Raw genomic sequence first — 11,692 nt, forward strand, 5'->3', positions numbered from 1 at the left:
GTGTCATCCAAGGGGAAACCTGTTTACCTCCACTGCAGCGGCTGCATATGTTCGAGGGGGGGGGGGGGGGGGGGGGGGGGGGGGGGGCACGGTCAGTTAGCACGATGCTTGGTGGTCAGTTTGACATGAGATGCAACGTTACGCAACTCTACATTCAGACATCGCAGTTTATTTTCCTCAACGTCACAGAACAGGAACATCTAGCAGCTGCAACCAGCCTCACAATACAGCCGATTACTTAAAGGACTCATTATTATTCAGGTGTGTCTTAACCAGCAGTCAGGTGTTTATATGAGCAGCTGTAATCATTCCTCCTGTTCATACTGACTATTAAAACATCCACAGTGTTTCCACACAGTCATTTAAAGTAGATGATCAGCTTCTATTGAGCTTCATCAGTCTGAGTTATTATATCAATGATATCTGACATGTTTACTGAGTGAGGAAGTACATGGAGGAGGAGTACTTTATGTAGTAGTATACTAGTAACAGTAGTAGTAGTACTTTATGTAGTAGTAGCAGTAGTAGAAGTAGTAGTAGTGGTAGAAGTAGTACTTTTTGTAGTAGTAGTAGTAGTAGTAGAAGTAGTACTTTTTAAAGTAGTAGTATTTGTTGTTGTTGCAGTAGAAGTACTAGTAATAGTTATAGTAGTAGTAGTAGTAGTACTTTTTGTTACAGTAGTAGTAGTAGTAGTACTTTTTGTAGTAGTACAGTAATATAAGTAGTCGTTTAACCGTTGAGTCTTGCAGCAGTGGTTTCTCGCTGTGTGTTTACTACATGTATGATGAACCTTTACTGCAAATCGCTCTATTATATCCTAACCTTTATCAGATCAGGCTGTTTGTTTACTGTATTGGTGCAAAAGCAAATGTATCTAAAGCAGCTTGAGGAGATTTACAGAATTGTTTAATGTTTACTGGTCTGGTGTAAGGTTTTATGGTTAATGTTTAAAGTTCTGTAAAACATAACCTGTAGTTTAGTTTCAAAGAGTCAGAAAAACTTTAATCAAGATAATATTCATCAGATTCATCAGTGTCCGTATGAAAGGTGACAAACAAAATATCGTTGATTGATTGATTGATTGATTGATGATTGATTGATGATTGATTGATTGATTGATTGATTGATTGATTGATTGATTGATTGATTGATTGATTGATTGATTGATTGATTGCGGGCGTCACATCATCTGACAGCTCAAGATGGTCGTATGAAAAACATCATATTTACCCTCCTGTCGTCCTCCCGGGTCAAATTGACCCTCATCTCTTTGACTGTTCCTTCTTTCCTTCCCTCTTTCTTGCTCCCTCGCTCCTTCCATACTTCTTTCCTCACTTCCTTCCTAACGATCTTTTCTCTTTTCCTCCCTCCTTACTCCTTTCCTTCTTCTTCCTTCCCTCATTCCTTCCTTCTTTCTGACCTCCTTCCTCCCTCCTGTCTTCTCTCCTCCCTTTCTTCTTTCCTCACTTCCTTCCTTCCTCCCTTCCTTCCCTCCTTACTTCCTTCCTCTTTTCCTCCCTGCCTCCATCCTTACTCCTTTCCTTCCTTCCTTCCTTCCTTCTTCCTTCCTTCCTTCCTTCCTTCCTTCCTTCTTTCCTTCCTTGACCTGAGGACAACGGGAGGGTTAATACATTTGAACTTTTAATATAACTACATTAAACAATGGACTTTGTAATGTTCATGTGCCAACTTAGATTTATCATCTCTTTCTAAGTCGTAACTACAGTTTGGACGTTGATGTGAAGACTGTTTATGAGTTGGGCATTTTATAAAGACAGCGACTGTGATCTGACATGAACAAGCATCAGAGACAACCTGCAGACAACCAATCATCAGCTCAGCTCAAGATCAGTGTGACGACACGCTGAGGACGACGGAGTCAAAAATGGTTTTTCCTGCCGTGATTCAAAAGAACTTTATCAGTAATGTGTTTTATGTGAACGCTACATCAACTGAAACAATAGCAGAAGATGTCATCATAGAGATGACGACATCCTCCCTTCCTTCTTCCTCCGTCCTTCTTTCCTTCCTTCCTCCCTTCCTCTTTTCCTTTCTTCTCCCTCCATCCTTCCTTTTTTTCCTCCTTCCTCCTTCCTTCTTTCCTCCCTCCCTTCCATCTTTCCTTTCTTCCCTCCCTTCCCTCTTTCCATCCCTCCTCCCTCCTTTCCGTCATTCTTCCTTACACCCTTCCTTCCTTCCTTCCTCCCTCCCTCCCTCATTTCCTTCCCTCTTCCTCCCTTCTTCCTTCTTCCTACCTTCCTTTTTCCCTCCTTTCCTTCCCTCTTCCTCCCTTCCTCCTCCTTTCTTTCCTTCTTCCTCCCTTCTTCCCTTCTTCAAGAGAACTTTATCAGTAATGTATTTTTGTGAGCACTACATCACTGAAACAATAGCAGAAGATGTCGTCATAGAGATAAGATATGACCATTATATCACATATTGATTTTATTGTACTAAACCTGTCAGATTGTTAATGAATCACATGATTACCAGCCACTGACATGCAGGGAAATAAGGCTTCTAGGCCTTCAGTGTCCTTCATCTCAATGCAGCAGAGAGACGTGAACCTGCAGAGTGATCAGAGGATGCAGCTGCTGCCACCCTGGTGGCCGACATCAGTACTGCACCTCTGCCAGCAGCTGCAGTAATCATGCTGCACATCATTAATTCACCTGCATCCTGTCTTAACCTTCCTGTCGTCCTCCCGGGTCAAATGACCCCGTCTGTTTTGACTGTTTCCTTCTTTCCTCCCTTCCTCCCCTTCTTTCGTCTGTCCTTCTTTCCTTCCCTCCTTCTTTCTTCCTTCCTTCCTTCCTTCCTTCCTTCCTTCCTTCCTTCCTTCCTTCCTTCCTTCCTTCCTTCCTTTTTTCCTCCCTCCCTCCTTCTCTCTTTCTTTCCTCCCCATTACCTTCCTCCCTTCCTCCGTCCTTCTTTCCTTCCCTCCTCCCTTCCTCTTTTCCTTTCTTCCTCCCTCCCTCCCTCCTTCCTTTCTTTTTCTTCCTTCCCTCCTTACTTCTTCCTCCCTTCCTCCTTCCTTTCCTTCCTTCTTCATCCCTTCCTCCCTCCTTTCCTTCCTTCTTCATCCCTTCCTCCTTCCTTTCCTTCATCCCTTCCTCCCTCCTTTCCTTCCCTCTTCCTCCCTCCCTTCCATCTTTCCTTTCCTCCCTCCCTTCCTTCCCTCCTTCCTTCCCTCCTTCCTTCCTCCCTCCCTCCCTCCTTTCCTTCATTATTCCTTACTCCCTTCCTCCCTCCCTCCTTTCTTTCCCTCTTCCTCCCTTCCTTTCCTTCCTTCTTCCTCCCTTCCTCCTTACTTTCCTTCCTTCTTCCTTCCTTCCTCCCTCTTTTCCTTCCTTCTTCCTCCCTTCCTTCCTTGACTTGAGGACAACAGGAGGGTTAACACCACTGGTTCACCTTTAATCTGTTAAATGTCATTCTTCTTTTGTGTCTTTATATTTTCATTTCAACAAACACACACACACACACACACACACACACACACACACACACACACACACGTCAGACTTCATGAGGGACACAGTGATAAACCCGTTGACCTTGTTCATTGTCCGTCATGAAGAAGCATCAACAACATAAACACCAAACACACCAATGATGCAGATCAGAACTGCATTTTCTGTTTAATCATATCGGCCCGTTGATCGATTATTAGATATTTCTTGTTACTTGTTGGTTGCATGGTGCTGCATCAACCTGGCATCCATCAATCTATCTAACAACAACGTTAATTGACATTTGAGCTGGAGCATTTCTTAATATTTGCATAATGCAGAAAGTCAGCAGCTCCAGCTTCTTAAATGTGAATATTTGCTGGTTTCTTTGTTTTTGTTACAATAAAGAGAATATTTGGGGGGTTTAGACTTAGTTAGTTGGACAGAATGAGCACTTTGTGTTCTGCATTTATCATCTGTTCTCACTGACAATGAGTTACTACGAGGTTTTCTTCTTGGCTTTTGATGTTATTTTGAGTAGGAATGGGTATTATTTAAATAATGATGATACCAATCCCAGTGCACATGCTCAGTAGCATCTGCTTTACACAGAACTACTCTCTGGAGACTGAAAACATGATCGCTGTTATTAGGCTTTGGAGCCGTTTCTAAACAAACTAACATGTTTTTAATAGTTTTTGGACAACACTGAAAGAATAAGATAAACAGGTCAGTGATAATAAGTGTTGGTAAGATGATGAATTAATAAATCAGTTAAACTAGTGTTAAAAGCAGCATCAGGTTTGTTAAAATGTACATTTAGTATTTTTGTTGGTTTTATATCATTTGAAATGACATTTGCACCATTTTTTACCAAAAGTAAGACTGAATGCTCCTGAAAATGTCAAATGGTGTAACCACAAAAGAATGATAAATATCAGGTTGTTGATTGTGGCCAGTTAACAATATCCAGCAACTTCACACAGCCATTAAAGAGGAGTGGACCAACATTCAACTGGCCACAATCAACAACCTGATCAACTCTATGTGAAGCAGATGGGTTAGCAGGGTTAGGGTGGTCACACCAGATACTGACTGGTTTTCTGACCCCCTCAATAAAGCCAAACTGCACATTTCAGAGTGTTGTTATTGCTGCCAGCCTAACACACACCTGTGCTATATTCCTGCTGTCTAATCAGCATCTTGATAAGCCACACCTGTGAGGTGGGATGGAGAAGTGCTCACTAACACAGATTTAGACAGATTTGTTAATAATATTAGAGAGAAATAGATCTTTTGTGTTTATAGACAATGTTTTAGATCTTTGAGTTCAGCTCATGAAAAATGGAGCAAAAACAAAAGTGTTGTGTTTATATTGTGTGTACTTCATTTAAAACATGTAAATGGTTCCTGATCTCCATGGTAACCAGAGTAAATGTAATATTTAGAACAATTGTATTCCATTACCTTTATTTAATATAAAGTTATAATGTAAGATCATGCCAAACTAGTTGATATGGTGTTTTATTGACTATTTACTGTTTTTAAGCAAGTTGAATTATTTGGTACAAAGTTTTTATGGTTACACCACTTAGACATTTTTGCCATAATCCTCTAATATATTCTCTCTAAATGGATTAAAAGCAGAAATTTGATGCTGGGTCCACAAAAAAAGAATGTGTGCAAGTTATTCATACGTTTATTTTCACATTTTAACTCTTTAAATTTAAACTAAACCACATGGACACTAATATAAACCCTCACTGACCCAGATATCAGACTTTGGATAAACACAACACTCGTTAGTAGATGACTTCATTGTTAGTTTGGATCCAAACAAAAAGACAAATATAGAAAATCAGCAGCTTAAAGTCTGAATATCAGTGACACAGTAACTCACCTCTGATTGGACGGCCCTCCGCTGATGTGCATCCGATGGTCGTCTGATGAGGAAGTCGTCTCATCTGTCCGTCTGTTCGTCGACGACTCAGCAGTTTAACTCCATCCGTTAGTCCGTCCACTAATAATCCAACAGACACTGAGACCTTCACAGTGAAGAAACATCTGTGGCGGCCATTTTTATTCCATCAGCTGGTAGAATTCCTCCTTCCTCTCTCTCTCTCTCTCTCTCTCTCTCTCTCTCTCTCTCTCTCTCTCTCTCTCTCTCTCTCTCTCTCTCTCTCTCTCTCTCTCTCTCTCTCTCTCTCTCTCTCTCTCTCTCTTCTTTTTTTTCTTGTCTCTGTTTTGTTTCCCAGCAGGTTGATTGAATGTCCAGGTGAATAAGGTGCTTTCAATGGCAGAGCTAATTATGGGAACTTTAAGTACCTTGTTTTTATGTGCAACAAGTTATAGAGAGTCTGTCTGCTCTAACAGGAAGTGTCAAGTGAGAAAATAACAATTTTTAGTCAATTAATTGATGAGAAAAAGGAAATTAATCAGATTAACGGACACAATGTCTGAAGCTGTTTATCAATTAAAACTTCATGAACAGGCTGATTCTGCCAATCACTGATGTTTATGTGTCTTTGTTTTGTACGGAAGCAAAGAAATGCCAAAATAAGACTTTTTTAATAATATAAATTACTGAATATCTTCTGTTGAAATGTTAATACAGTGGATTAAATTTAATGTTTTACAGTTTTAGTAGTTTTTGCAATTTTAAAACCTCCAAACGTCACATTTTTTACATTTTTAGTCGCTTCTAAATGTCTTGGATCATGTGACTGACACATAATAACAGAGGTCAGCACAGGTCATTTAGTAGCTGTTGGAGCTTTCAGTCGTCTTCCTCATCAGACGCTGCTTGCTCAGTAAGTTGAGGTATTGTAGAAGCTCACATTTCTATTTTTCTGAGCACTTTAAGGAAGTTTGCTCTCACAGTCAAGAAAATAGTCTCAACATGATGTAAGATGCATTTTTAGTAGCTGTTCTGCAGCTTTCAATCATATTACATGAACTTCATCAGCATGATTTTTTTTTTTACTCGACCTGGCTGCTAAATCCAAAAATAACCGTCATTGTTTAATTGGAAACTTTTTGAAACTTTTTGAACATGAAATCACCGACCAAAAATTATCTAAGATTTCTTTAAAATCATCTAGAAGTAAAAATGTCTCCAGGTTACAAACAACTGAAAACACAATAATTTTTTTAATTTTAAATTTTAAATGTCACTGAGTTTCAGAGTTTAGGGTTTTGACAGTTTTTTGCTTCCATACGAGCCTGATAAGCAACGAGAAAGGCAGAACTTAAATCTTTCATTTTTGATCCTTTTCAAGTCTAAAGATTTGTGTGCCTTCAGCATTTATATTAATCTACAGTTTGCATGTTAAGTTGTTGTCACTACAATCATCTTGGTTTATAAAATGTAATATAACCTGCTGTGTCACATGTCACACAAGCGCAAACACATATTGACGTAAAAACAATCAAATATCTGCATGTCAGCCTCATAAATCCAGTGTTGGTCGAACTCTAAAACATCATTAAATGTTAAATTTTTTTTTTCTTTTTCTTAAATTGAATCACTTTTGGGGGTTTTTTGCTTGTCAATCTGCCAATTGTTAAAACATCACTTCAGGCTCAGGGTCCAGAATGGGTATTTTATATTATCTGACATTTGTATTATCTTTCTAAAATATCAGATAATTAGAATAATGGTTAGCTGGACCCTTTGTGTGAGCCTTCTCTGTGTGATGACGGTGTTACCAGGTCAGATATCTGGCTCTGAATGTGTTTCTATTGGATCTTTCTTCCGGCATAAGATGGAAGTGATGCGTTACTTTCAGCTGGTGGAATCAGACAACATGGAGGCTTCCACAACATGGTGGTTTTTCCTCTGTCTCTACACTTTCAGCCTGCGTCCTTTCATTCCTGTGGCAGACAATACAGAAAAGTCTGGAAGGTTGCTATAGAAACTGCATCCACTGACAGGGGGGGTTGCAATGCTGCGTTTTATCCACACAGTGGCGCTGTCGGTTTGCAAATCGCTGCATCTGATTCACAAACAGATTAAACCTCCAGAAGCCTGCAAAAAAAAAAGCATTTAAACCTGCACCTAATTAAAAAGGGGAATATAAGCCCTGTGTCTTGTCTTACAGGCTGTTTGTGTTGAGTCGATTCTACTAAAATCTGACACTGAAGTCGTTTAATTTTAGGATAATCGATTCTTCCAGCATGCTGTCAGTTGAAATAACACATCACCTGATCCACCACTGAGCTCCAGCCAGCTTTCAATGGAAAATACATGAGGCTGAAATAACAGGTGCGCGCTTGTGTGTGTGTGTGTGTGTGTGTGTGTGTGTGTGTGTGTGTGTGTGTGTGTGTGTGTGTGTGTGTGTGTGTGTGTGTGTGTGTGTGTGTGTGTGTGTGTGTGTGTGTGTGCGTGCGTGCGTGCGTGCGGGACCATATTAACAACATTCACCATGTGCCTCCTGCATCAGTCTGTATATTTAGATTAAATTGGTCCTGTGTTGTAACTCAGCTTCTTCAAACAGACTGAAAATCAAATGTAAACGTTCAACCTGCGACTCGGGCAACAAATGACGCCTTTACTAAGAGAAACATGACTACTGGTAAAGTGCTACAATTGGCTTTAGGCTGATCTTTGACTCATGAAGCGCGTAATGGAAGACAGTTTCAGGAGGATAAATCAAGTGAATTCTCTTATAATCCATCAACTGTTGTGATTTTTAAATGATTCCCTTTTGATGGCAGAAATAAGGAGCTCGTGAGTCTAAACTCAGATTAAATCATACATCTGTGAGCTTCCCGGTGTAAGCTTTGTGCGGGCTGCAGTTGGTGTATTTGATGGAGTCCGCGTCCTCGCTGCCCAGGTAATCAGACTTGCACAGAGACGGTTTGCTCTCGCTCCTCTTGAACTCCCCAAACTGCGGCTGTAGCTGCCCGCAGGTCACGTGCGTGTACTGGAACTGCTCCTCGTGCTCCGTCTCTCGGTGGTAGAAGTAGTTGAAGTTGGAGACGATGACCGGCACCGGCAGCGCAATGGTGAGCACACCGGCGATGGCGCACAGCGAGCCCACGATCTTCCCCCCGATGGTGACCGGACACATGTCCCCGTACCCCACCGTTGTCATGGATACCACAGCCCACCAGAAGGCGTCCGGGATGCTGCTGAAGCCCGATTCTGGGTCGTCGGTCTCTGCAAAGTACACCGCGCTGGAGAAGAGGATGACTCCGATGAAGAGAAAGAAGATGAGCAGTCCCAGCTCCCTCATGCTGGCCTGCAGCGTCTTCCCGAGGATCTGCAGACCCTTGGAGTGTCTGGACAGCTTAAAGATCCGGAAGACCCGAACCAGGCGGATGACCCTCAGGATGGCCAGAGACATGGCCTGCTGCCCGTTCCCCTGGTGCTCCGCTAGCTCCAAACCCAGCGTGATGAAGTAGGGCATGATGGCCACGATATCGATGGTGTTCATGATGTTCTTGAAGAAAGCGGGCTTGCTGGGGCACGCGAGGAACCGGACCAGCAGCTCAAAGGAGAACCAGATGATGCAGAGAGTCTCCACGATGAAGAACGGGTCTGTGAACGGGTTTGGCTTCTTTGCGCGCGCGGTTCCGTTCACAGCCAGCGGCTCGTCAAATGTTCTGGTGTCTTCTCTGAACTCCGGTAAAGTCTCCAAGCAGAAAATCACGATGGAGATGAGAATGACCAGAACGGAAACTATTGCAATCCCTCTGGCGGGTCCGGAACTCTCTGGATACTCAAACAGGAGCCAAACCTGCCGCTGGAACTCATTGTCAGGCAGCGGGCGCTCTTCCTCCTTAATAAACCCCTCATCCTCCTTAAAATTCTCAATCACCTCCTCCCCCAGTTCGTAGAATTTAATCTCCTCCATGAAGATGTCCACCGGCACGTTGACGGGTCTCCTGAGCCTGCCGCCGGACTGGTAGTAGTAGAGGATGGCATCGAAGCTGGGTCTGTTCCTGTCAAAGAAATACTCGTTCCTCAGCGGGTCGAAGAAGCGCATCCTCTTGCGGGGGTTCCCCAGCAGAGTGGAGGGGAACTGGGCGAGGGTCTTCAGCTGAGTCTCGAACCGAAGCCCGGAGATGTTGATGACCACCCGCTCACAGCAGTCCTGGTTCTCGGCTCGCTCCGGGTCGTACACATCCTGGGCTGACAGGGCGGCCAGTGCCACAGTCTCATCCAGGTTCTCTCCGGGCACCACTGTCATCTTTCCCCCCCAGACAAGGGCGACGCTCCCCGCTCCTCAGTCCTCTCAGTTCCCCCTCCGACACCTCCGGGTCAGAGTTAGGTACCAATCCAAGTACCTGTTTTTTCTTTTTTTTTCTCGGTGTCACGTCTGCGGGTGAGCTGGTTCCGATGGCATTTTTTTGTTGTTTTGGTTTTTTTGTCCCCCCCCTCCCTCCTCTCCACGCTCACCTTTCCCGTCCACGCGCTGTTGTAGTCTGGACTATCGGCTCGGCTGTCACATTCGCTGCATTTTAAGCAGGCTTTGCCCTCCCCGAGCTGACGTGTGGGGTGTGTGTGCACGCTCTCTCACTGAGGAGGAAATAAAAACACACACACACATGCACGCACATATGCTCAGGATGAATGTGATCCAGCTATTTAGAAACAAACATGCACGAGATAAGATCCGTTTTATGAGAAAACATGAAGGTTTTTTTTGGAGAGTTTGCGTGCACAGAAAGTGTTGTGCGTAATGGACCTGTTGTCTCCGCTTGGCACAGGCTCAAGGTTATCACAGGAGTTACTGTTTATGGTGAAATATGATGTGATGTTTGCATATATGAGCATGCAGTGATGATGAAGACGTGAATGTGTGTTTGGAAACGTGAAAATCACGATTCATTTCATGCAAAAAAGACGATTTTTCTTTTTCATGCATAATCGTCGTTTTTTTCATTCATGATTTGATACCTGTAGCTCAGGGTTTCGTCTTCTTTCATTTATCCAACCTTTCATGCATCCACGGCACACACACACACACAGAGGAGAAAGCAAAGAGGGGTGAGGAGGAAAAAGGAGGCTCTGCAATGTCACGCCGCAGCCGTTTCCAGACGAAACCTCGCTGACGTCTCCACAACAGCCCTGAACGCTGCTGAGCTGCTCCACAAGTTGTGCACGACTTGCAAGATCTGTCATGCCTCTGCTGTGTCTGCTGCAGGCATGTTGCACGGTGCATGAAAAACAAGACAGAAAAAGAAAGAAGCTTTTTTTTATTCTTCTGTCCGGCTTTTCTACGCAAAATGAGATCCAGCAGTTTCACAGCAACATGTCTCAGTATGGAGGGTAAACACTCCTGAGCTGTGCAACAAGTCAAGAGGAGAGAAAAAAAATAGCTGGATGATGGAAATAAGAGAGCGTTTCTGGGCTGCAGCTCAAGGCAGTGACGTGTTTTCCTAAAATAGCTGGATTTCTCCCAGGGCTGCAGGAAAAGTTTCTTTTCCCATGGAATGGCCCCAGGGAGCCGCAGGGGGAAAATGAAAAAAAGAAACAGAGAGAGAGAGAGCGATGACATGAGGAGGAAAAAACAGATTTGCATCCCGAATCAGCTCCGAGCAGCAGATACATGAATGTGAGAGTCATTCAGAAATGTTTAAACCACAGCAGAGAGAGAGAGAGACGTCAGAGTTTCATAATGATTCCTGAAAACGTGAAGTAACAACTGAAAGAAACAAAACGTGCAGACAAAAAGCAAAACAAAGACACACATGCATCATCAATTCAGTGTTATGTTTGAAAGGAAGCAGCCAGAGCTCCATTAAAGCAACAGGAGCTCATAATGTTGTAATAAAAACAGTTTTTAAGGGGGGGGGGGATTATGGTTTTTTCAGCATAAAACCTCAGTTATTTGTCTCTATTCTGAGCTTTAACTTCACTGCTGTTCCTGAGAAACATGCATTTACTTCTTTTTCTTACATGCATTGTTATCAAAGTGTTAAAGAGACTGTAGGAACATGGACTTATATTATTTCTTTAGACAATAATATGAACAAAAGCAAGATGATTCCAGTTCAAGTGTCTTCTGAGTTATGAGGAAACTTAAAGAATCCTCTGCTTTAATAATGATGTGTGTCTGATATGATGATTTTTCCCACATGAAGTCATTTTGTCTTCCTCATGTTGTTGTTGCACATCTTAAAGTGACTGAACAGGTTTAACACTGATGGAGGATCTGAGAGCAGAGTTTCAACCCAGCCTTCAAAATATAAATGAAACTTTCCTCTACAGCACATTTTATTCCTGCCGAAGAGGAGGA

At 42.8% G+C, this 11,692-nt stretch overlaps 1 protein-coding gene across 1 annotated transcript; it reads right to left on the reverse strand.

Moving 5' to 3' along the window:
* Window positions 1-5,245: 5,245 nt before the first annotated feature.
* Window positions 5,246-9,837, reverse strand: LOC134004254 (shaker-related potassium channel tsha2-like). Its single transcript, XM_062443471.1, has one exon. It carries the CDS (start codon window positions 9,638-9,640, stop codon window positions 8,198-8,200), a length of 1,443 nt encoding a protein of 480 aa, XP_062299455.1. The 5' UTR covers window positions 9,641-9,837; the 3' UTR covers window positions 5,246-8,197.
* Between the last annotated feature and the right edge of the window lie 1,855 nt (window positions 9,838-11,692).

Source organism: Scomber scombrus, chromosome 22 (genome assembly GCF_963691925.1).
Source record: "Scomber scombrus chromosome 22, fScoSco1.1, whole genome shotgun sequence".
NCBI classification, from domain to species: domain Eukaryota; kingdom Metazoa; phylum Chordata; class Actinopteri; order Scombriformes; family Scombridae; genus Scomber; species Scomber scombrus.